The 26,310-nt window shown below is 45.2% G+C and overlaps 1 protein-coding gene across 5 annotated transcripts in view; it reads right to left on the bottom strand.

Moving 5' to 3' along the window:
* Positions 1 to 26,310, bottom strand: part of usp54a (ubiquitin specific peptidase 54a) — a 61,112-nt gene that overhangs the window by 21,114 nt on the left and 13,688 nt on the right. For 4 of the 5 annotated variants that reach the window (XM_072390446.1, XM_072390448.1, XM_072390449.1 and 1 more), the window contains exons 3-12: positions 15,637 to 15,729; positions 15,175 to 15,309; positions 14,972 to 15,085; positions 7,187 to 7,269; positions 6,415 to 6,517; positions 6,193 to 6,339; positions 5,966 to 6,115; positions 2,348 to 2,516; positions 2,019 to 2,204; positions 1,727 to 1,855 (exon numbers count right to left, since the gene is read on the bottom strand). In XM_072390446.1, coding sequence (XP_072246547.1) covers positions 1,727 to 1,855; positions 2,019 to 2,204; positions 2,348 to 2,516; positions 5,966 to 6,115; positions 6,193 to 6,339; positions 6,415 to 6,517; positions 7,187 to 7,269; positions 14,972 to 15,085; positions 15,175 to 15,309; positions 15,637 to 15,729 — 1,309 coding nt within the window. The remainder of the gene's footprint in view (positions 1 to 1,726; positions 1,856 to 2,018; positions 2,205 to 2,347; positions 2,517 to 5,965; positions 6,116 to 6,192; positions 6,340 to 6,414; positions 6,518 to 7,186; positions 7,270 to 14,971; positions 15,086 to 15,174; positions 15,310 to 15,636; positions 15,730 to 26,310) is intronic. The other variant, XM_072390447.1, reaches the window with a different exon arrangement.

Below are 26,310 nucleotides of genomic sequence, written 5' to 3' on the forward strand. Positions count from 1 at the left end.
ATGGAGAGGAGGATGGAGGAGAAAGGATGGAGAGGAGGATGGAGAGGAGGATGGAGGAGAAAGGATGGAGAGGAGGATGGAGGAGAAAGGATGGAGGAGAAAGGATGGAGGAGAAAGGATGGAGAGGAGGATGGAGGAGAAAGGATGGAGAGGAGGATGGAGGAGAAAGGATGGAGGAGAAAGGATGGAGAGGAGGATGGAGGAGAAAGGATGGAGAGGAGGATGGAGGAGAAAGGGTGGAGGAGAAAGGATGGAGGAGAAAGGATGGAGGAGAAAGGATGGATAGGAGGATGGAGGAGAAAGGGTGGAGGAGAAAGGATGGAGGAGAAAGGATGGAGGACAAAGGATGGAGAGGAGGATGGAGGAGAAAGGATGGAGAGGAGGATGGAGAGGAGGATGGAGGAGAAAGGATGGAGGAGAAAGGATGGAGAGGAGGATGGAGGAGAAAGGATGGAGGAGAAAGGATGGAGAGGAGGATGGAGGAGAAAGGATGGAGGAGAAAGGATGGAGGAGAAAGGATGGAGGACAAAGGATGGAGAGGAGGATGGAGGAGAAAGGATGGAGAGGAGGATGGATGAGAAAGGATGGAGAGGAGGATGGAGGAGAAAGGATGGAGAGGAGGATGGAGGAGAAAGGATTGAGGAGAAAGGATGGAGAGGAGGATGGAGGAGAAAGGATGGAGGAGAAAGGATGGAGGAGAAAGGATGGAGGAGAAAGGATGGAGAGGAGGATGGAGGAGAAAGGATGGAGGACAAAGGATGGAGGACAAAGGATGGAGGAGAAAGGATGGAGAGGAGGATGGAGGAGAAAGGATGGAGGACAAAGGATGGAGGAGAAAGGATGGAGAGGAGGATGGAGGAGAAAGGATGGAGGACAAAGGATGGATGAGAAAGGATGGAGAGGAGGATGGAGGAGAAAGGGTGGAGGAGAAAGGATGGAGGAGAAAGGATGGAGGAGAAAGGATGGAGAGGAGGATGGAGGAGAAAGGGTGGAGGAGAAAGGATGGAGAGGAGGATGGAGGAGAAAGGGTGGAGGAGAAAGGATGGAGAGGAGGATGGAGGAGAAAGGGTGGAGGAGAAAGGATGGAGGAGAAAGGATGGAGAGGAGGATGGAGGAGAAAGGATGGAGGAGAAAGGATGGAGGACAAAGGATGGAGAGGAGGATGGAGAGGAGGATGGAGGAGAAAGGGTGGAGGAGAAAGGGTGGAGGAGAAAGGATGGAGAGGAGGAGTGAGGCAGGAGGACAGAAAGATGCAATGAAGACAGGAAGTGAATGAGGAATGAAAGATGCTTACCCCCCTGCTGTGTGGACGCCTCGTTTCCATGACAACACGCTCAAATAAACCATGATGTCATCTCTTAAAGAGCCCAAAACAACCACTGAAACTTTACTCTAATAAAGCTTTGATCTTAACGGGAAAACAGACGTCTTCCTTAGAAGATTTCCATCTTTTTCCATCTTTTTCTATCGTTCTCATCTCCTCAGAATGGTTTCTATAAATCTTTCCTTTTAATGATCCTTTTAGTTGAGCAGAGCAGGTTAAAGTCTGCAGGAGGCGTAAAACGCCGCCAACACATCCTTCCATCAGCGTCCACACAGCAGGTGGCGCTGTTCAGCACCCTTTAAAGCTCCTGTTCATGGCTGAAATATAACCTTCATCTTTTGCTGCCATAATTCAAATGAATCTGCTTTAAATGACTCTGAAACTGACCCAAACCCCGCCTACCCTCGCTGTGGTAACCAGCCGACGGGGCTTCGCCGTCGGGTTTAGATCGCCGATGGCGGCTAGAGCTCCGCCTCCTATCCCCGGCCCCGCCTCCCTTCCTCAGAGACCGGTGCCCCTCCGCCGCGTGGCCTTAGCAACAAGAAGCATGGCAGCAGACGTTAACAGCAGGATGAGGTGAGTGGCTACAGAGTGGCGTGTGACAGGTGGAGTGAAGGTGAAGTGCTTTTATTTCAGGGTGCCTCAGAACCCATTTCAGCTGAGATTCAACCCAAAAGAGGCCATAAAAGCGTACCTATGGAGTCCAGGCTGCAGAGCGAGGCGTGCAGCGAGGCGCCGGGCCGCTCGCCGCAGATGACGGTTCCCTGGGAGTCGGACGAGTTGTGACTGGCCAGGGACTCATGGTGCGAGGGCTGGCGGCACGAGTAGCTGTCGGTGGAGGAGTCGGTGCGAGTGTCGCTGGAGATGGACGGCTCGCGGCCTGTCAGAGGGGGCGGAGTCAGAGCTGACAGGAAACATCAACACGGCTGCAGCCGCCGCTGCTCAGAGAAGCGGGCGCCGCTCGCCCCGCCTTAGTTACCTGAGCTGAGCTACTACTACGGCTCCTAGCTGTGTTGTAGTTACCCGAGTCCTCGCTGTCGTAGCCGGCCTTGTTCAGCTGGTGGAGGTCGAGGCGCGGCGGCAGGTCCTGCACCGTCACCGGCGCCCCCCGCGGGTCGGCGTACAGCAGCAGCAGCGGCTGGTAGCGGCCCCTGATGCAGCGGGAAACCACGTCCTTCCACTTTGGGCCGATCTGCAGGACACAGAAACAGAGTTCAGCCTGGGGCTCACAGCTGCTCCACCCGCTCCACCTGTGGAGCTCCAGCTGCCACGCTGAGCGTGACATCATCACGCTCCACCCGCTCCATCTACTCCACCCGCTACATCTACTACACCCGCTACATCTACTGCACCTGCTCCACCTGCTCTACCCGCTCCATCTACTCCACCTGCTCCACCTGTGGAGCTCCAGCTGCCACGCTGAGCGTGACATCATCACGCTCCACCCGCTCCATCTACTCCACCCGCTACATCTACTACACCCGCTACATCTACTGCACCTGCTCCACCTGCTCTACCCGCTCCATCTACTCCACCTGCTCCATCTACTCCACCTGCTCCACTCGCTACATCTACTCCACCCGCTACATCTACTCCACCCACCCCATTTACTCCACCCACCCCATTTACTCCACCTGCTCCACCCGCTCAGAGCTCACATCAGACTGAACAGGCTGCTGTTGGAAAACAGTCAAAGTACTTTTTCCTGCTGGCTCTACATCAGCCCCCAGACTGACTGCTCCACCCGCTACATCTACTCCATCTACTCCATCCGCTCCATCTACTCCACCCACCCCATCTACTCCGTCTACTCCACCCGCTACATCTTCTCCATCCGCTACATCTACTCCATCCGCTACACCTACTCCACCCGTGACACCCGCTACATCTACTCCACCCGCCCAATTTACTCCACCCACCCCGTCTACTCCATCTACTCCATCCGCTACATCTACTCCACCCACCCCATCTACTCCGTCTACTCCACCCGCTACATCTTCTCCATCCGCTCCATCTACTCCACCCACCCCATCTACTCCGTCTACTCCACCCGCTACATCTTCTCCATCCGCTACATCTACTCCATCCGCTACACCTACTCCACCCGTGACACCCGCTACATCTACTCCACCCGCCCAATTTACTCCACCCACCCCATTTACTCCATCTACTCCATCCACTCCATCTACTCCACCCGCTCCATCTACTCCACCCGCTACATCTACTCCACCCGCCCAATTTACTCCACCCACCCCATTTACTCCATCTACTCCACCCACCCCGTCTACTCCATCTACTCCATCCGCTCCATCTACTCCACCCACCCCGTCTACTCCATCTACTCCACCCGCTCCATCTACTCCACCCACCCCATCTACTCCACCCGCCCAATTTACTCCATCTACTCCACCCGCTCCATCTACTCCATCCGCTACACCTACTCCACCCGTGACACCCGCTACATCTACTCCACCCGCCCAATTTACTCCACCCGCCCCATTTACTCCATCTACTCCACCCGCTCCACCTGCATCTGGCTCATTTTCATAGATGATATTTTATTATATATTTCCTTTGATTCGGTTTAGATTTGTTCGTTTGTTCGTTTTGGTAAATTATTCGTCTTGTAACCTTCGGATTTAGTTTTTCTTTCGTCTGCAGGATGCGTTTCCAGAACTTTTCCAGAACTTTTCATGTCGAAAAAACATTTATTTGAGGAGCGAGATCACGACAAATCCTTTAAAATCTGTTTTAATGTGGAATAATCATGCAAAGTTTCCACTGAGCAGCAGTTTTTACTGAATAAATGTTTCGTTACAGGCTGAAAACAAAGCTGCAGTTTGGCAGAAACTCCACAGACGGGTCGTTCTGTCACCGGTTCCAGCTGAGCGCTTCCTTACGTTCTCAGTGCTGCTCATTAACCGTTTCCTGCCCCGTTCTGCTTCTCTGAAACTTTCCCGTCCATCCGGCCCTGTTCACGCCTGCAGGTCTGACCCTCTGTGGAGGCCGAGCAGCGCCGGTCCACAGCAGGTTGGGTCAGCGCCTGAGGGCCCAGCAGCTAACCAGCAGGGGCCTGTTTAAATGTGGCTAATCCAGACAGAACGTGCTTTTATTCCATCACAGCAGCACAAACAGCCATTATAGGCACAATTTATCCATTTTTACTTTGTGAAACGTCAGAAAAAGGATCATTTTTCAAACTTTTCACTGACAGAATATCCATAAATTATTCATATAGTTAAACAGTGGAAAATAATTCCGGTTTATCAGTAAGTGCTGTTGGGCTCAGAGGGTCGACACGTCTTCAACAAACTCACATTTTATCAACCTTCCAGCTGAAAGCGAAGGACTCCGACTCTACTTCAGCTCCAGAGCGCAACAAAAGATCTGCTCCAGCTGTTCAAAGCTATTTTACATCGACTTTTATCCTCAAACCGTCAGCTGAGCTGGTGGGAAGCGTCCAGAGATCAGCTAACGCTCAAAGGCCGTTTCCTCACTGCCACGGAACAGCGCCGTCTTCTTCCTGTCCGTCTTCTTCCTGTCCGTCTTCTTCCTGTCCGTCTTCTTCCTGTCCGTCTTCTGCCTTGGCGAGTAAGAAAACGTCCGTTTGTCTCGTTAACCCTTCGCTCGCCGAACGGATCCGACGCGCCGCCGCCCCACAGCGAAAAAATGCAGCCGCTTGTTCAACAGGGAAAGAGACAGAAGGAAGGGCTGCAGCGCCAGCAGAAGCGTGCACGTACGTGCGCTCTGACCGCACCCTCGGCCAGCTGGGAAACAATAGAGGGAAATCCTTGTTTTCACAGGCAGCACAGAGGCAGCGACGCATCTCTGTCCAGCAGTTATTAGAGAGCAGCGGCGCTCTGGAAGGGTCCAGATGTGGATCTGAAGCAGCAGCTGGAGCCATCAGAACTTTATTCACTTTGAGGTGAAACACTGATTAATTGCTGTAGGTTCAGAGGGACGAACAGCAGGTGGCGCCACAGCTGCAGAAGAAGAACCGATCGGATCAATAAAAACTACGACCTGCGGTTAGCAGCCGACCAATAGGAGCGCAGCGTGGGGCGTAGGAACGAATCAGAGCAGAAATAAAACCTTTTCAAAGGGGAACAGGTTAGTTTCAGCTAATAAAACAACTATTTTCATTCATTTCTGCTGTAACTCGTCTGTTTTAGTTCAAAGTTATGAAGAAAAAACACTAAATCTGAGTTCTCTGGTTCTGTTCAGGTCTGATTAAACATAAAGTTTAACTGTTTTGGATCAGTCTAATTCCTGAAACCTCCGAGGATCTCACCGCCTTTTCCTCCAACCTGGGCTCAGTTCTGCAGAACCGGTCTCATCCTGAGAAACAGCATCAGGTCAAACTGCCACACGTGCACACCGTGAACGTACCTCCTTCACGTGCGCGCCGTGAACGTACCTCCTTCACGTGCGCGCCGTGAACGTACCTCCTTCACGTGCGCGCCGTGAACGTACCTCCTTCACGTGCGCGCCGTGAACGTACCTCCTTCACGTGCGCGCCCTGAACGTACCTCCTTCACGTGCGCGCCGTGAACGTACCTCCTTCACGTGCACGCCCTGAACGTGCCTCCTTCACGTGCGCGCCGTGAACGTACCTCCTTCACGTGCACGCCCTGAACGTACCTCCTTCACGTGCGCGTCGTCGAAGTACATCCACCTCCGGATCTTGGTCTGGAAGAAGAAGGTGGAGTAGTGTTTCCCGTAGTAACACACCATGCCGACCAGGTAGAGCTCCGCCTGCCGGGCCTTGTCCTCGGTCACCCTGTAAAACAGCTGCAGACAGAGAGGGTGAGAGAGGCTCCGCCCCCTCGCCGATGACGCTCGGGTTTATCTGCCGGCGGCGGTCTTACGTCGCCGAGGCGCAGGCAGGTTCCCAGCGTGTGGATGACGTCCTCGGCCAGGTCGGAGTGATCCGAGTCCCAGACCAGGCCGATGGTGACGATCTCCGGGCTGTTGAGCAGGACCCGAGCGATTCTGAGCTGCTCGCCACAGCGACTCTGAGGAAGAGGAGGAGTTACTGGAGAAGGCCTGTTGCCAGGCAACGCCGGGACGGGTTTCTGAGGCGGTCTTACCGGGCAGCTGCGCAGGTCTCCCATGCTGGCGTTGCGTAGCAGCTCCCCGAACATGCTGGGAGTCGCCTTCTCCCTCGACTCCAGCATCTTCACGGCCTGGTTGCTGCGGAACAGGAGGAAGAAATCTTTAACGCCATCATTTCAGGACGCATCCCGGCGCCGGGCCGAGTCAATCAGCTCAGCCCAACATCAGACTTCCTGTCTGTCCCTGCCGCAAACACCTGAAGCTTTTATTTACAGCGTTTATCACGGCTCACGAGCTGCAATATTCAGGTGGCCATTAGGGGGCAGTGTGGGGTCACGGGGTCACGGGCAGTGGGAACAATGGCGGCAGCTTTTAAAGACGAGCTTGTAGAGTCTGTAATGACCAGGCTGAGATTCGTCTCAGCCCGAGTTGTGCCCCCTAGTGGAATCATCCGGCAACTGCCGCGGTAAACAGGAAGTAAACAGGAAGTAAACAGGAAGCAAACAGGAAGTAAACAGGAAGTAAACAGGAAGTGTGTGAGCAGTTAGGCCCGGGATAGACGTAGAGTCACGGTTATAGGTTATAGGTTAACAGACGACCTAAAGTGAATCCAACGGTGAGGTCTTTATATAACTTGTGTTATCTCACACAGACAGGAAAGGTTAAGGGTTAAACTACAACACATGAGCATCCTCCAGGACAGACGACTCAGAGGTCAGAGGTCGCGCATCAGTTCCTCCTTTTCCTGATTTCCTACAGCGAGTCTGTGGTGCAGCTTTCTGGGCAGCAGAAACCCGCCACACTTACCAGAGTGAGGTGGTGGAGATGTAGTGCACCATCTGGATGAAGGGCAGCGGGTCCGAAGAGGCTCCGCAGCTGCTGCACACACACTGAAACACACACACAAAAACACGCACTGAAACACACACAAAAACACACTGAAACACACACAAAAACACACTGAAACACACACAAAAACACACACTGAAACACACACACAAAAACACACACTGAAACACACACACAAAAACACACACTGAAACACACACACAAAAACACACACTGAAACACACACAAAAACACACACTGAAACACACACAAAAACACACACTGAAACACACACACAAAAACACACACTGAAACACACACAAAAACACACACTGAAAAACACACAAAAACACACACTGAAACACACACAAAAACACACACTGAAACACACACAAAAACACACACTGAAAAACACACAAAAACACACACTGAAACACACACTGAAACACACACACAAAAACACTGAAACACACACACAAACACACACTGTAACACACACACTGTAACACACACAAAAACACACTGAAACACACACAAATACACACACAAAAACACACACTGTAACACGCACACAAAAACACACACTGAAACACACACAAAAACACACACTGAAACACGCACACAAAAACACGCACTGAAACACACACAAAAACACACAAAAACACACACTGAAACACACACACAAAAACACACAAAAAAAAACACTGAAACACACACAAAAACACACACTGAAACACACACAAAAACACACACTGAAACACACACAAAAACACGCACTGAAACACACACTGAAACACACACACAAAAACACACACTGAAACACACACAAAAACACACACTGAAACACACACAGAAACACACACAAAAACACACACTGAAACACACACACAAAAACACACACTGAAACACACACAAAAACACACACTGAAACACACACACAAAAACACACACTGAAACACACACACAAAAACACACACTGAAACACACACACAAAAACACACACTGAAACACACACACAAAAACACACTGAAACACACACAAAAACACACACTGAAACACACACACAAAAACACACACTGAAACACACACACAAAAACACACACTGAAACACACACACAAAAACACACACTGAAACACACACACAAAAACACACTGAAACACACACAAAAACACACACTGAAACACACACACAAAAACACACACTGAAACACACACACAAAAACACACACTGAAACACACACACAAAAACACACTGAAACACACACTGAAACACACACACAAAAACACACACTCAAAAACACACACTGAAACACACACAAAAACACACACAAACACACACTGAAACACACACACAAAAACACACACTCAAAAACACACACTGAAACACACACAAAAAAACACACTGAAACACACACACAAAAACACGCAATGAAACACACACACAAAAACACACACTGAAACACACACAAAAACACACACACAAAAACACACACACAAAAACACACACAAAAACACGCAATGAAACACACACACAAAAACACACACACAAAAACACACACTGAAACACACACAAATACACACACAAAAACACACACTGAAACACACACAAAAACACACTGAAACACACACACAAATACACACACAAAAACACACACTGAAACACACACACAAAAACACACTGAAACACACACACAAAAACACGCAATGAAACACACACACAAAAACACACACTGAAACACACACACAAAAACACACACAAAAACACACACACAAAAACACACACAAAAACACGCAATGAAACACACACACAAAAACACACATACAAAAACACACACTGAAACACACACAAATACACACACAAAAACACACACTGAAACACACACAAAAACACACTGAAACACACACACAAATACACACACAAAAACACACACTGTAACACGCACACAAAAACACACACTGAAACAGACACAAAAACACACACTGAAACACACACAAAAACACACACTGAAACACACACAAAAACACGCACTGAAACACACACACAAAAACACACACTGAAACACGCACACAAAAACACACACTGAAACACACACAAAAACACACACTGAAACACACACACAAACACACACTGAAACAAACACACAAAAACACACACTGAACCACACACTGAAACACACACAAAAACACACACTGAAACACGCACACAAAAACACACACTGAAACACACACAAAAACACACACTGAAACAAACACACAAAAACACACACTGAACCACACACTGAAACACACACAAAAACACGCACTGAAACACACACACAAACTGAAACACACACAAAAACACACAAAAACACACACTGAAACACACACACAAAAACACACACTGAAACACACACATAAAAACACTGAAACACACACACAAAAACACACACTGAAACACACACACAAAAACACACACTGAAACACACACTGAAACACACACTGAAACACACACACAAAAACACGCACTGAAACACACACAAAAAAACACACACAAAAACACACACTGAAACACACACTGAAACACACACAAAAACACGCACTGAAACACACACATAAAAACACTGAAACACACACACAAAAACACACACTGAAACACACACACAAACTGAAACACACACAAAAACACACAAAAACACACACTGAAACACACACACAAAAACACACACTGAAACACACACATAAAAACACTGAAACACACACACAAAAACACACACTGAAACACACACACAAAAACACACACTGAAACACACACTGAAACACACACTGAAACACACACACAAAAACACGCACTGAAACACACACAAAAAAACACACACAAAAACACACACTGAAACACACACTGAAACACACACACAAAAACACACACTGAAACACACACAAAAACACGCACTGAAACACACAAAAAAAAACACTGAAACACACACACAAAAACACACACTGAAACACACACACTGAAACACACACAGAAACACACACTGAAACACACACAAAAACACACACTGAAACACACACACAAAAACACACACTGAAACACACACACAAAAACACACACTGAAACACACACAGAAACACACACTGAAACACACACAAAAACACACACTGAAACACACACACAAAAACACACACTGAAACACACACTGAAACACACACAAAAACACACACTGAAACACACACAAAAACACACACTGAAACACACACAAAAACACACACTGAAACACACAAAAAAAAAACACTGAAACACACACAAAAACACACACTGAAACACACACACAAAAACACACACTGAAACACACACAAAAACACACACTGAAACACACACAGAAACACACACTGAAACACACACAAAAACACACACTGAAACACACACACAAAAACACACACTGAAACACAGCGCTTCATTACTCTCTGACAAACAGTCAGGGATCAGACTCCTCTGGCGCCCCCTGGAGCTTCAGGGCGGAACTACAACAAGGCGCCAGTGAGTGGAAACAGCCAATCAGAGACAGGAGGGCTCACACTCATTCATCCTGGTGTGAGACCACAAAACATCTGGAATATTTAGCGTCCAACGCATCTATAATCGTATTTTCAGCTTTAAAGCATAAAACATCTGGAATATTTAATGCCCAACGCATCTATAATCATGTTTTCAGCTTTAAAGCATAAAACATCTGGAATATTTAGCGTCCAACGCATCTATAATCGTGTTTTAAACCATAAAACATCTGGAATATTTAGCGTCCAACGCATCTATAATCGTGTTTTAAACCATAAAACATCTGGAATATTTAGCGTCCAACGCATCTATAATCCTGTTTTCAGCTTTAAAGCATAAAACATCTGGAATATTTAGCGTCCAACGCATCTATAATCGTATTTTCAGCTTTAAACCATAAAACATCTGGAATATTTAGTGTCCAACGCATCTATAATAGTGTTTTAAGCTTTAAACCATAAAACATCTGGAATATTTAGCGTCCAACGCATCTATAATCGTGTTTTCAGCTTTAAAGCATAAAACATCTGGAATATTTAGTGTCCAACGCATCTATAATCATGTTTTCAGCTTTAAAGCATAAAACATCTGGAATATTTAGCGTCCAACGCATCTATAATCGTGTTTTCAGCTTTAAACCATAAAACATCTGGAATATTTAGCGTCCAACGCATCTATAATCGTGTTTTCAGCTTTAAAGCATAAAACATCTGGAATATTTAATGCCCAACGCATCTATAATCATGTTTTCAGCTTTAAAGCATAAAACATCTGGAATATTTAGCGTCCAACGCATCTATAATCGTGTTTTAAACCATAAAACATCTGGAATATTTAGCGTCCAACGCATCTATAATCGTGTTTTAAACCATAAAACATCTGGAATATTTAGCGTCCAACGCATCTATAATCCTGTTTTCAGCTTTAAAGCATAAAACATCTGGAATATTTAGCGTCCAACGCATCTATAATCGTATTTTCAGCTTTAAACCATAAAACATCTGGAATATTTAGTGTCCAACGCATCTATAATAGTGTTTTAAGCTTTAAACCATAAAACATCTGGAATATTTAGCGTCCAACGCATCTATAATCGTGTTTTCAGCTTTAAAGCATAAAACATCTGGAATATTTAGTGTCCAACGCATCTATAATCATGTTTTCAGCTTTAAAGCATAAAACATCTGGAATATTTAGCGTCCAACGCATCTATAATCGTGTTTTCAGCTTTAAACCATAAAACATCTGGAATATTTAGCGTGCAACGCATCTATAATCGTGTTTTAAAGCATAAAACATCTGGAATATTTAGCGTCCAACGCATCTATAATCGTGTTTTAAACCATAAAACATCTGGAATATTTAGCGTCCAACGCATCTATAATCGTGTTTTAAACCATAAAACATCTGGAATATTTAGCGTCCAACACATCTATAATCCTGTTTTCAGCTTTAAACCATAAAACATCTGGAATATTTAGCGTCCAACTCATCTATAATCGTGTTTTAAAGCATAAAACATCTGGAATATTTAGCGTCCAACGCATCTATAATCATGTTTTCAGCTTTAAAGCATAAAACATCTGGAATATTTAGTGTCCAACGCATCTATAATCATGTTTTCAGCTTTAAAGCATAAAACATCTGGAATATTTAGCGTCCAACGCATCTATAATCGTGTTTTCAGCTTTAAAAGCATAAAACATCTGGAATATTTAGCGTCCAACGCATCTATAATCATGTTTTCAGCTTTAAAGCATAAAACATCTGGAATATTTAGCATCCAACGCATCTATAATCGTGTTTTCAGCTTTAAAGCATAAAACATCTGGAATATTTAGCGTCCAACGCATCTATAATCATGTTTTCAGCTTTAAAGCATAAAACATCTGGAATATTTAGCGTCCAACGCATCTATAATCGTGTTTTCAGCTTTAAAGCATAAAACATCTGGAATATTTAGTGTCCAACGCATCTATAATCCTGTTTTCAGCTTTAAAGCATAAAACATCTGGAATATTTAGTGTCCAACGCATCTATAATCATGTTTTCAGCTTTAAAGCATAAAACATCTGGAATATTTAGCGTCCAACGCATCTATAATCATGTTTTCAGCTTTAAAGCATAAAACATCTGGAATATTTAGCGTCCAACGCATCTATAATCGTGTTTTCAGCTTTAAAGCATAAAACATCTGGAATATTTAGTGTCCAACGCATCTATAATCCTGTTTTCAGCTTTAAAGCATAAAACATCTGGAATATTTAGTGTCCAACGCATCTATAATCATGTTTTCAGCTTTAAACCATAAAACATCTGGAATATTTAGCGTCCAACTCATCTATAATCGTGTTTTAAAGCATAAAACATCTGGAATATTTAGCGTCCAACGCATCTATAATCATGTTTTCAGCTTTAAAGCATAAAACATCTGGAATATTTAGTGTCCAACGCATCTATAATCATGTTTTCAGCTTTAAAGCATAAAACACCTGGAATATTTAGCGTCCAACGCATCTATAATCGTGTTTTCAGCTTTAAAAGCATAAAACATCTGGAATATTTAGCGTCCAACGCATCTATAATCATGTTTTCAGCTTTAAAGCATAAAACATCTGGAATATTTAGCGTCCAACGCATCTATAATCGTGTTTTAAGCTTTAAACCATAAAACATCTGGAATATTTAGCGTCCAACGCATCTATAATCGTGTTTTCAGCTTTAAAGCATAAAACATCTGGAATATTTAGTGTCCAACGCATCTATAATCATGTTTTCAGCTTTAAAGCATAAAACATCTGGAATATTTAGCGTCCAACGCATCTATAATCGTGTTTTCAGCTTTAAACCATAAAACATCTGGAATATTTAGCGTGCAACGCATCTATAATCGTGTTTTAAAGCATAAAACATCTGGAATATTTAGCGTCCAACGCATCTATAATCGTGTTTTAAACCATAAAACATCTGGAATATTTAGCGTCCAACGCATCTATAATCGTGTTTTAAACCATAAAACATCTGGAATATTTAGCGTCCAACACATCTATAATCCTGTTTTCAGCTTTAAAGCATAAAACATCTGGAATATTTAGCATCCAACGCATCTATAATCGTGTTTTCAGCTTTAAAAGCATAAAACATCTGGAATATTTAGTGTCCAACACATCTATAATCGTGTTTTCAGCTTTAAAAGCATAAAACATCTGGAATATTTAGTGTCCAACGCATCTATAATCATGTTTTCAGCTTTAAAGCATAAAACATCTGGAATATTTAGCGTCCAACGCATCTATAATCGTGTTTTCAGCTTTAAAAGCATAAAACATCTGGAATATTTAGCGTCCAACGCATCTATAATCATGTTTTCAGCTTTAAAGCATAAAACATCTGGAATATTTAGCATCCAACGCATCTATAATCGTGTTTTCAGCTTTAAAGCATAAAACATCTGGAATATTTAGCGTCCAACGCATCTATAATCATGTTTTCAGCTTTAAAGCATAAAACATCTGGAATATTTAGCGTCCAACGCATCTATAATCGTGTTTTCAGCTTTAAAGCATAAAACATCTGGAATATTTAGTGTCCAACGCATCTATAATCCTGTTTTCAGCTTTAAAGCATAAAACATCTGGAATATTTAGTGTCCAACGCATCTATAATCATGTTTTCAGCTTTAAAGCATAAAACATCTGGAATATTTAGCGTCCAACGCATCTATAATCGTGTTTTCAGCTTTAAAGCATAAAACATCTGGAATATTTAGTGTCCAACGCATCTATAATCCTGTTTTCAGCTTTAAAGCATAAAACATCTGGAATATTTAGTGTCCAACGCATCTATAATCATGTTTTCAGCTTTAAAGCATAAAACATCTGGAATATTTAGCGTCCAACGCATCTATAATCGTGTTTTCAGCTTTAAAAGCATAAAACATCTGGAATATTTAGCGTCCAACGCATCTATAATCCTGTTTTCAGCTTTAAAGCATAAAACATCTGGAATATTTAGTGTCCAACGCATCTATAATCATGTTTTCAGCTTTAAAGCATAAAACATCTGGAATATTTAGCGTCTATAATCCTGTTTTCAGCTTTAAAGCATTCTCGCAGTTTCCCTATGACCCGTGAGAGCCTGAAACTCCGCCCACCTGCGGCTCTCATGTTCAGGACCAGCTGTTTGGGGCGTGCACCTGAGCGGGGACCTGAGGTCGGCGCTCGCCTCACCTGTTCGTACAGCGTCATGGCGAACTTCTGGTGGGGGATGCAGTGCCGGGCCGTGCAGATGTCTTCTTTGGTCTCGTCTGCGATGTGGAAGTGGATCCTCATCAGGATGTTTTCCTGCAGAGACAGAACACAGGTGAGGCCCGGCAGGTGAGGCCCGGCAGGTGAGGCCCGGCAGGTGCGGTGACATCACGGTGCGCCCTTACGAAGCACTCGGCGGCGTCGTCCATGATGCCCAGCTGGAACCGCTGCTCGTCCTGGAAGGTTTTGGCGAGGGCGCTGCGCAGGGCGTCGGACGGCAGCACCTTTTCACTGCTGAACTGGAACTGGGCGAAGATGTTCTGCAGAGAGACACAGAGAGTGAGGGGGGGGGGGGCAGCCGGTCCTGGTCAGACACACAGAGTGAGGGGGGGGGGCAGCCGGTCCTGGTCAGACACAGAGAGTGAGGGGGGGGGGCAGCCGGTCCTGCTCAGACACACAGAGTGAGGGGGGGGGGCAGCCGGTCCTGGTCAGACACAGAGAGTGAGGGGGGGGGGGGGGCGGTCCTGCTCAGACACACAGAGTGAGGGGGGGGGGGGCAGCCGGTCCTGCTCAGACACACAGAGTGAGGGGGGGGGGGGCAGCCGGTCCTGCTCAGACACACAGAGTGGGGGGGGGCCGGTTCTCACCTTCAGGGCGCAGAAGATGCAGGAGTCCTGCATGCACTTGTGCGTGGTCAGCTGCCTGAAACTGCGGCGGAAGATGTCGAGGTGCCAGAGGACCTGAGGCAGACAGAGGCTGTAAGATTCAACGCCTTAAAGGCCGCAAAAAGGAGATTTAAAGCAGTTTAATCTGTGCACAGCTGGCAGAAAACACTAAAACACCTGCTGGTTCTACACCTGCCCCCAGACTGGCTGCTCCACCCACTCCACCTGCCCCATTAACTCCACCCACCCCACCTGCCCCATTAACTCCACCCACCCCACCTGCCCCATTAACTCCACCTGCTCCACCTGCAGCTGCAGCTCACCTGGAAAATCTGCATCTGGCTCATTTTCATAGATGATATTTTCTCACTGATTTCCTTTGATTCGGTTTAGATTTGTTCGTTTTGGTAAATTATTCGTCTTTTAATCTTCGGATTCCGTTTTTCTTTCGTCTGCAGGATGCGTTTCCAGAACTTTTTCATGTCTAAAAAACATTTATTTCAGGAGCGAGATCACGACAAATCCTTAAAAATCTGTTTTAATGTGGAATAATCATGCAAAGTTTCCACTGAGCAGCAGTTTTTACTCAGTCTGTGAATAAATGTTTCATTACAGGCTCAAAACAGAATCTGAATCAGAATCATTTATTATCAATCAATCATTACAACATTATTGGACGCAGATTGAAATGATCCAACTCCAGTGTGTGAAGAAACAGTCAGAGAGGGCGCCACCGGCACAAAGTGAAGCAGAAACTGAACAGACGAACGAAAGCTTTTACATTTAAACCCAAACTGTCTCTGAATGCAGCAGCTTCAGGATCCAAATGGACTTCCTGACAGCCGACCAATCAGAGCGGGAGTTCAGTGACCCGAGGCCGAGCAGAAGCCAGAGTGTGTGAGATGAGATGTTCGTCTGGACTCTGAAGGGAGGACCGATGGAGACCCGCTGATGTGCGACGAGACGACAGGAAGAAGAAGTGTTCTGATGTGTCAGAAAGAATCAGAACTCACAGAGGAATCTGTTTTACGCAGCTTTTATTCCCACCTGATGACCCCAAAGACACGCCAAAGTCACTCTGAGTCTGGTCCAGTTTCTTTCTTTAGCTCAAGTTTCTTCTCTTTACTTTGACTGATTTATTACTTTTATTGTAAACGTCTGTTTCTCACAGGCTTTTATTTTGAAAGGTCCACCGTAGGGGGCGGGGCTAGCGTGTTGCTTCCTGCTGCGGCTCACAGGAAACAGTCAGAAAAGAAAAGGATGGCGGCTGAAGCGGGTCAAACAGACACGGAGGAGGTTACTTGTGATTAATCGCATCAGAACCAGGTTTAATTCTAACTCCATGAATAAATCAAACATTTAAAAGCTATCAGATACCAGTCAGAACCTGACTTTAAGGATAAAGGTGCTAAAAATCTGCAGAGTTCTGATGAGAACTAACAGCAGAGATCATGTTTCTCCAGTTTTAGCTTCTCTTCATTGGCTCCCTGTTAGATTCAGAATAGAATTTAAGCTTCTTCTCCTCACATATAAAGCTCTTAATGACCGAGCTCCATCACATCTTAAAGATCTCACAGTTGGATATTTCCCCAACAGAGCACTTTGCTCTCAGGCTGCAGGTTTCCTTGTGGTTCCCAGAGTTTCTAAAAGCAGAATGGGAGGCAGAGCCTTCAGTTATCAGGCCCCTAAAAGCAGAATGGGAGGCAGAGCCTTCAGTTATCAGGCCCCTAAAAGCAGAATGGGAGGCAGAGCCTTCAGTTATCAGGCCCCTAAAAGCAGAATGGGAGGCAGAGCCTTCAGTTATCAGGCCCCTAAAAGCAGAATGGGAGGCAGAGCCTTCAGTTATCAGGCCCCTAAAAGCAGAATGGGAGGCAGAGCCTTCAGTTATCAGGCCCCTAAAAGCAGAATGGGAGGCAGAGCCTTCGGTTATCAGGCCCCTAAAAGCAGAATGGGAGGCAGAGCCTTCAGTTATCAGGCCCCTAAAAGCAGAATGGGAGGCAGAGCCTTCAGTTATCAGGCCCCTAAAAGCAGAATGGGAGGCAGAGCCTTCAGTTATCAGGCCCCTAAAAGCAGAATGGGAGGCAGAGCCTTCAGTTATCAGGCCCCTAAAAGCAGAATGGGAGGCAGAGCCTTCAGTTATCAGGCCCCTAAAAGCAGAATGGGAGGCAGAGCCTTCAGTTATCAGGCCCCTAAAAGCAGAATGGGAGGCAGAGCCTTCAGTTATCAGGCCCCTAAAAGCAGAATGGGAGGCAGAGCCTTCAGTTATCAGGCCCCTAAAAGTAGAATGGGAGGCAGAGCCTTCAGTTATCAGGCCCCTAAAAGCAGAATGGGAGGCAGAGCCTTCAGTTATCAGGCCCCTAAAAGCAGAATGGGAGGCAGAGCCTTCGGTTATCAGGCCCCTAAAAGCAGAATGGGAGGCAGAGCCTTCGGTTATCAGGCCCCTAAAAGCAGAATGGGAGGCAGAGCCTTCGGTTATCAGGCCCCTAAAAGCAGAATGGGAGGCAGAGCCTTCGGTTATCAGGCCCCTAAAAGCAGAATGGGAGGCAGAGCCTTCGGTTATCAGGCCCCTAAAAGCAGAATGGGAGGCAGAGCCTTCGGTTATCAGGCCCCTAAAAGCAGAATGGGAGGCAGAGCCTTCGGTTATCAGGCCCCTAAAAGCAGAATGGGAGACAGAGCCTTCGGTTATCAGGCCCCTAAAAGCAGAATGGGAGGCAGAGCCTTCGGTTATCAGGCCCCTAAAAGCAGAATGGGAGGCAGAGCCTTCGGTTATCAGGCCCCTAAAAGCAGAATGGGAGGCAGAGCCTTCGGTTATCAGGCCCCTAAAAGCAGAATGGGAGGCAGAGCCTTCAGTTATCAGGCCCCTAAAAGCAGAATGGGAGGAAGAGTCTTCAGTTATCAGGCCCCTAAAAGCAGAATGGGAGGCAGAGCCTTCAGTTATCAGGCCCCTAAAAGCAGAATGGGAGGCAGAGCCTTCAGTTATCAGGCCCCTAAAAGCAGAATGGGAGGCAGAGCCTTCAGTTATCAGGCCCCTAAAAGCAGAATGGGAGGCAGAGCCTTCAGTTATCAGGCCCCTCTCTGTGGAACCAGCTGCCAGTTTGGCTTCAGGAAGCAGACACCCTCTCTACCTTTAAGATCAGGCTGAAACTTTCCTTTCTGATAAAGCTTATAGTTAGGGATGGCTCAGGTGAGCCTGAAACATCCCATAGTTCTGCTGCTATAGGCCCAGCCTGCTGGGGGAGCTCCCATGATGCACCTCTCCTCCCTCTGACATCATTGCTGTCATTAACTTGTGTTTCTCTCTCTCAGCAGGTATCTCTGGCCTGGTGTTATGGTGCTTGTATTTTAATACATAAACATTATATTTTACTTTGTGTGACTTTGACTTTCTGCGAGGACGTAACGCAGGGCGGATGACCTCAGAGCGCCACAGAACCACCGGGTTCAAAGGTCACGGTGAACCTGACCTGATTTGTTCAGTAAAACCGTTTCAGGTTTTATCTAAAAACAACTAAAGCTGAAGATATTTCCCTCAGTCAACCTGAACCTGAGCCTGACACAGAGGTTGCCGTGGCAACCAGCGGTTCGACAGCATCCCCGGGGGTCGGAAAGTGTTTGGTTCAGGTGACTCCTGCAGCTCAGCGGGGGTCTGCTCCCCCGCTGAGCTGCAGGAATCCAGACGGAGGAATTTTCTCATCACTTTATTTATGAGGCCGCGGCGGTCTGAATCACCGCATCAAACATTTCATTCCTGTGGCGCCAGAGAGGGGCGGCGAGGCAGAACGGGCGATACAGAGCCGTTTAACTACTGTCATTTCAGACTTCATTGAAAGTTTTGGGTTTTTACTGAAGAAAGAGTCCAGAAAACACACCTTTTCCAGCTTTAAAATCACAGGAAACTTGTTTTCTTTGGGTTTTTTTTACTGAAGAAAGAGTCCAGAAAACACACCTTTTCCAGCTTTAAATCACAGGAAACTTGTTTTCTTTGGGTTTTTTACTGAAGAAAGAGTCCAGAAAACACATTTTCCAGCTTTAAATCACAGGAAACTTGTTTTCTTTGGGTTTTTTTTACTGAAGAAAGAATCCAGAAAACACCTTTTCCAGCTTTAAAATCACAGGAAACTTGTTTTCTTTGGGTTTTTTTTACTGAAGAAAGAGTCCAGAAAACACATTTTCCAGCTTTAAATCACAGGAAACTTGTTTTCTTTGGGTTTTTTACTGAAGAAAGAATCCAGAAAACACATTTTCCAGCTTTAAATCACAGGAAACTTGTTTTCTTTGGGTTTTTACTGAAGAAAGAATCCAGAAAACACACACTTTCCAGCTTTAAATCACAGGAAACTTGTTTTCTTTGGGTTTTTTACTGAAGAAAGAGTCCAGAAAACACCTTTTCCAGCTTTAAATCACAGGAAACTTGTTTTCTTTGGGTTTTTTTTACTGAAGAAAGAATCCAGAAAACACCTTTTCCAGCTTTAAATCACAGGAAACTTGTTTTCTTTGGGTTTTTTACTGAAGAAAGAATCCAGAAAACACACCTTTTCCAGCTTGAAATCACAGGAAACTTGTTTTCTTTGGGTTTTTACTGAAGAAAGAATCCAGAAAACACACCTTTTCCAGCTTTAAATCACAGGAAACTTGTTTTCTTTGGGTTTTTTACTGAAGAAAGAATCCAGAAACACATTTTCCAGCTTTAAATCACAGGGAACTTGTTTTCTTTGGGTTTTTTACTGAAGAAAGAGTCCAGAAAACACACACTTTCCAGCTTTAAATCACAGGAAACTTGTTTTCTTTGGGTTTTTTACTGAAGAAAGAATCCAGAAAACACACACTTTCCAGCTTTAAATCACAGGAAACTTGTTTTCTTTGGGTTTTTTACTGAAGAAAGAGTCCAGAAAACACTTTTTCCAGCTTTAAATCACAGGAAACTTGTTTTCTTTGGGTTTTTTACTGAAGAAAGAATCCAGAAAACACCTTTTCCAGCTTTAAATCACAGGAAACTTCTTTTCTTTGGGTTTTTTACTGAAGAAAGAATCCAGAAAACACTTTTTCCAGCTTTAAATCACAGGAAACTTGTTTTCTTTGGGTTTTTACTGAAGAAAGAGTCCAGAAAACACCTTTTCCAGCTTTAAATCACAGGAAACTTGTTTTCTTTGGGTTTTTTTTACTGAAGAAAGAATCCAGAAAACACCTTTTCCAGCTTTAAATCACAGGAAACTTGTTTTCTTTGGGTTTTTTACTGAAGAAAGAATCCAGAAAACACACCTTTTCCAGCTTTAAATCACAGGAAACTTGTTTTCTTTGGGTTTTTTTACTGAAGAAAGAATCCAGAAAACACACCTTTTCCAGCTTTAAATCACAGGAAACTTGTTTTCTTTGGGTTTTTTACTGAAGAAAGAGTCCAGAAAACACACCTTTTCCAGCTTTAAATCACAGGAAACTTGTTTTCTTTGGGTTTTTTACTGAAGAAAGAGTCCAGAAAACACCTTTTCCAGCTTTAAATCACAGGAAACTTGTTTTCTTTGGGTTTTTACTGAAGAAAGAGTCCAGAAAACACCTTTTCCAGCTTTAAATCACAGGAAACTTATTTTCTTTGGGTTTTTTACTGAAGAAAGAGTCCAGAAAACACACTTTTTCCAGCTTTAAATTACAGGAAACTTGTTTTCTTTGGGTTTTTTTTACTGAAGAAAGAATCCAGAAAACACATTTTCCAGCTTTAAATCACAGGAAACTTGTTTTCTTTGGGTTTTTTACTGAAGAAAGAGTCCAGAAAACACACCTTTTCCAGCTTTAAATCACAGGAAACTTGTTTTCTTTGGGTTTTTTACTGAAGAAAGAGTCCAGAAAACACACCTTTTCCAGCTTTAAATCACAGGAAACTTGTTTTCTTTGGGTTTTTACAAAAGAAAGAATCCAGAAAACACCTTTTCCAGCTTTAAATCACAGGAAACTTCTTTTCTTTGGGCTTTGAGCTGCAGTTTGAATAAATCTGAGCGTTAGCTGCTACACCGAGGGTTGCGGCAGCCTCAGATAAACAAGATAAATCAGATAAAACATGAAGGATGGCCACAGACTGCTGGTCAGTGGACTGAACAAACTGCAGCGTCAGCTCTTCTTCTCGGCTCCTTCCTGCCCCCCCACCAGCTCCAATATGTTCAGGTAAAGGGCTGCAGCGCAGAAATCGTCCTGCAGGACGCAGCGGGAGGCGTTTCTCTTCCGTCCAAATTCTGGTTTTAGAGACTTAGAGATCAGGTTTCTCTGGGTTTGAACCCCAAATGTAAAAATATCCGTTTTTAGTGTCTTTAAATGTCTGCTTTTGTCAGAATAAACAGATTTCCACTGATTTACATAAAAAATAGTTGTAAAATCACCTGTTTTTAGCGTCTTTAAATGTCTGCTTTTGTCAGAATAAACAGATTTCCACTGATTTACATAAAAAAATTGTTGTAAAATCACCTGTTTTTGGTGTCTTTAAATGTCTTTAAATGTCTGCTTTTATCAGAATAAACAGATTTCCACTGATTTACATAAAAAATTGTTGTAAAATCATCTGTTTTTAGTGTCTTTAAATGTCTGCTTTTGTCAGAATAAACAGATTTTCACTGATTTACATAAAAAATTGTTGTAAAATCACCTGTTTTTAGCGTCCTTAAATGTCTGCTTTTGTCAGAATAAACAGATTTTCACTGATTTACATAAAAAATAGTTGTAAAATCACCTGTTTTTAGCGTCTTTAAATGTCTGCTTTTGTCAGAATAAACAGATTTCTACTGATTCACATAAAAAAAAGGCATCAGATGTTGAACTCTGGATTCTGACAGGATGAAACAGCTGGAAGGAAGTCGGTGTGACGGTAAATAAAGGTTCTGAGCAGCAGAAGGACGAGGAGGACTCAGCTGCTCGTTACGGTGATGATCACACGCCGTTACCTCTGAGCCTCCGGTGGTCCGCCGCCTCGCCTCGCCCAGCTCAGCTCAGCTCAGCTGTTTGATGCTGCGTAACCATGACGAGTCGGACGGGCTGATGGAGGAGCTGGAGGGTCTGATAGGTGCAGACGGGCGAGGGGGAGGAGAGTGTTGAGGCTGGTTTACCTCTGAAAGGTCCGATCAGCTGATCCACACTTTCTGAACAGAGACTTTCTGATTTAATCAGTTTGAACCAGAGAGGTTCAGCCGTCACGGCTTCAGCAGGACGTTTCTGTCCGCTGGCTCAGGAGTTCAGGTGTGTTTACCTGCGTTACCTCATCAACAGCTGGACAGCTGCTGTGATTTAATGCAGAAACACAGACAGAATGAAGCTGTTCCTGCAGTCAGAAACACTCCAGCTCTATAGATACAGATAGTTACTGATCCCAGAGGGAAACAGGTTAGCAGTTAGCTGTAAGTTAGCAGTTAGCATGCCGATAATGTAACGCTAACACAGCGAGAGTGAGGAGAGGACCGGTGTTGTGTTGGAAACACACCTTAAACACAGCTGCAGGTTGTCTGAGTTACAGAACGGAACCGTTCAGCTAGAAAGCTTCAGCTAACAAAGTAATGTGGGAACAATAATGTTCATCTTTCAGAAAGGAGCAGCAGTAACTCATCTTCATTAGCTAAGCTGTTAGCGTTAGCTTCAGTTAGCAAAGTAATGTGGGAACAATAATGTTCATCTTTCAGAAAGGAACAGCAGTAACTCCTTAGAAGTTGGTGTACGTCATCTTCATTAGCTAAGCTGTTAGCGTTAGCTTCAGCTAACAAAGTAATGTGGGAACAATAATGTTCATCTTTCAGAAAGGAACAGCAGTAACTACTTAGAAGTTGGTGTACGTCATCTTCATTAGCTAAGCTGTTAGCGTTAGCTTCAGCTAACAAAGTAATGTGGGAACAATAATGTCCATCTTTCAGAAAGGAACAGCAGTAACTCCTTAGAAGTTGGTGTGCGTTATCTTCATTAGCTAAGCTGTTAGCGTTAGCTGCTGCTAACAAAGTAATGTGGGAACAATAATGTTCATCTTTCAGAAAGGAACAGCAGTAACTCCTTAGAAGTTGGTGTACGTCATCTTCATTAGCTAAGCTGTTAGCGTTAGCTTCAGCTAACAAAGTAATGTGGGAACAATAATGTTCATCTTTCAGAAAGGAACAGCAGTAACTCCTTAGAAGTTGGTGTACGTCATCTTCATTAGCTAAGCTGTTAGCGTTAGCTGCAGCTAACAAAGTAATGTGGGAACAATAATGTTCATCTTTCAGAAAGGAGCAGCAGTAACTCCTTAGAAGTTGTGTTCAAACAAAGGGAACTAGATGTATCCCAGGGTTGTGTTACAGCTGCTGGTGACTTCAGACGCTACAGAACTGATTCTTCTGATCTAAAGAACTGAATATTAATTATCGATCCGTTTGTTTGTGGAAGCAGCGAGAATCTGTAAATACGTGTTTCGAGTTTGGAGAAAGCAGCTGATATTTAAAGTGTTGGGATTAAATACGTTTCTACTCCTTCTCTGTGTAAGCAGAGACTGTTCAGGTCTGCAGGTCATCTTTTATTTCTGTCTTTATCACGTTCAAAATAAAGAATTTCAAACCGAGTCACAGAAATAATTAAGCAGCTCCACTTTAATTTATGTGGCTGTTCCTTTAAATGAAAGATTCTGCTTAGTAGAAGCTGGAAAGGTTTGCAGCGTTCCCTTCTTCGCCCTCCCAGCGACCTCTGACCTCTCAGGTGTTAAACAGCTGATCCGGGAGCTGCTGAGTCTCCAGCTCTTTAAGCTGTAATGAGTGTTTGTGCGTCTCCTCGCCCACCCGGGTTAATGAGTCAGCCTGTAATCACCGGGCGGAGGCAGACAGTCCTCCACCCCCTCATCACTGATGAGTCACCAGCGTCTGGGAGGCCGGCTGCACACGCTCATTACAGCCTCGCACTGCTGGTTGTGTGGGCGTGACGGATGGCGTTGTTTACCCGCTGACGGCGGCCTGAACAACCTTCAGACTAACGTGAAGCGGTTTCCATCCCTGCTCCTCGGTTTCTCTGATAAGAACAAGCAGCTCGCTGCTCTCCTGCTCGGCAGCTTCTTTAACAGGTGCTGGTGGTGCGTTCAGGGCCCGAGGCTGCTGTAACAGGTGCTCGTGGTGTGTTCAGGGCCCGAGGCTGCTGTAACAGGTGCTGGTGGTGCGTTCAGGGCCCGAGGCTGCTGTAACAGGTGCTGGTGGTGCGTTCAGGGCCCGAGGCTACTGTAACAGGTGCTCGTGGTGTGTTCAGGGCCTGAGGCTGCTGTAACAGGTGCTGGTGGTGCGTTCAGGGCCCGAGGCTGCTGTAACAGGTGCTGGTGGTGCGTTCAGGGCCCGAGGCTGCTGTAACAGGTGCTCGTGGTGTGTTCAGGGCCTGAGGCTGCTGTAACAGGTGCTGGTGGTGCGTTCAGGGCCCGAGGCTGCTGTAACAGGTGGTGGTGGTGCGTTCAGGGCCCGAGGCTGCTGTAACAGGTGCTGGTGGTGCGTTCAGGGCCCGAGGCTGCTGTAACAGGTGCTGGTGGTGCGTTCAGGGCCCGAGGCTGCTGTAACAGGTGCTCGTGGTGCGTTCAGGGTCCGAGGCTGCTGTAACAGGTGCTCGTGGTGCGTTCAGGGCCCGAGGCTGCTGTAACAGGTGCTCGTGGTGCGTTCAGGGCCCGAGGCTGCTGTAACAGGTGCTCGTGGTGCGTTCAGGGCCCGAGGCTGCTGTAACAGGTGCTCGCGGTGCGTTCAGGGCCCGAGGCTGCTGTAACAGGTGCTCGCGGTGCGTTCAGGGCCCGAGGCTGCTGTAACAGGTGCTCGTGGTGCGTTCAGGGCCCGAGGCTGCTGTAACAGGTGTCAGTTTTCAGCTTTGTTTACATTATTTATTCAATCCGATTAATCTGAGAAGGGTCCGAAACATTATACCTCCTGTCATTTCCTGACAGTTTTTAACCGATTCTTTTCGGTTATTTCGTCTCTTTATAATCATCTCACATATTTTTTGTTGTTTTTTGTTATTTTTAGTTTTTTTTTAGTGGGCATTTAGTCTCTTGGTGGTATTTTTGCACATGTTTGGGGTTTATTTGCACGTCTTTTAGGCTGTTTGGACTGTTTTGTAAATCAACTATCTCATGCCAGAAATAAGGTTTAAAAATACCGGAGTTCCCCTTTAAGCTCAAAGCTGCTGTTAGCTCATAGCTGCTGTTAGCTCATAGCTGCTGTTAGTTCATAGCTGCTGTTAGCTCATAGCTGCTGTTAGCTCAAAGCTGCTGTTAGCTCATAGCTGCTGTTAGCTCAAAGCTGCTGTTAGCTCAAAGCTGCTGTTAGCTCAAAGCTGCTGTTAGCTCAAAGCTGCTGTTAGCTCAAAGCTGCTGTTAGCTCAGAGCTGCTGTTAGCTCATAGCTGCTGCTAGCTCAAAGCTGCTGTTAGCTCATAGCTGCTTTTAGTTCATAGCTGCTGTTAGCTCATAGCTGCTGTTAGCTCATAGCTGCTGTTAGCTCATAGCTGCTTTTAGCTCATAGCTGCTGTTAGCTCATAGCTGCTTTTAGCTCATAGCTGCTGTTAGCTCATAGCTGCCGTTAGCTCATAGCTGCTGTTAGCTCATAGCTGCTGTTAGCTCATAGCTGCTGTTATCTCAAAGCTGCTGTTAGCTCAAAGCTGCTGTTAGCTCAAAGCTGCTGTTAGCTCATAGCTGCTGTTAGCT

Source organism: Leuresthes tenuis, unplaced genomic scaffold (assembly GCF_036924035.1).
Source record: "Leuresthes tenuis unplaced genomic scaffold, fLeuTen1.0.hap1 SCAF_8, whole genome shotgun sequence".
NCBI lineage: Eukaryota > Metazoa > Chordata > Actinopteri > Atheriniformes > Atherinopsidae > Leuresthes > Leuresthes tenuis.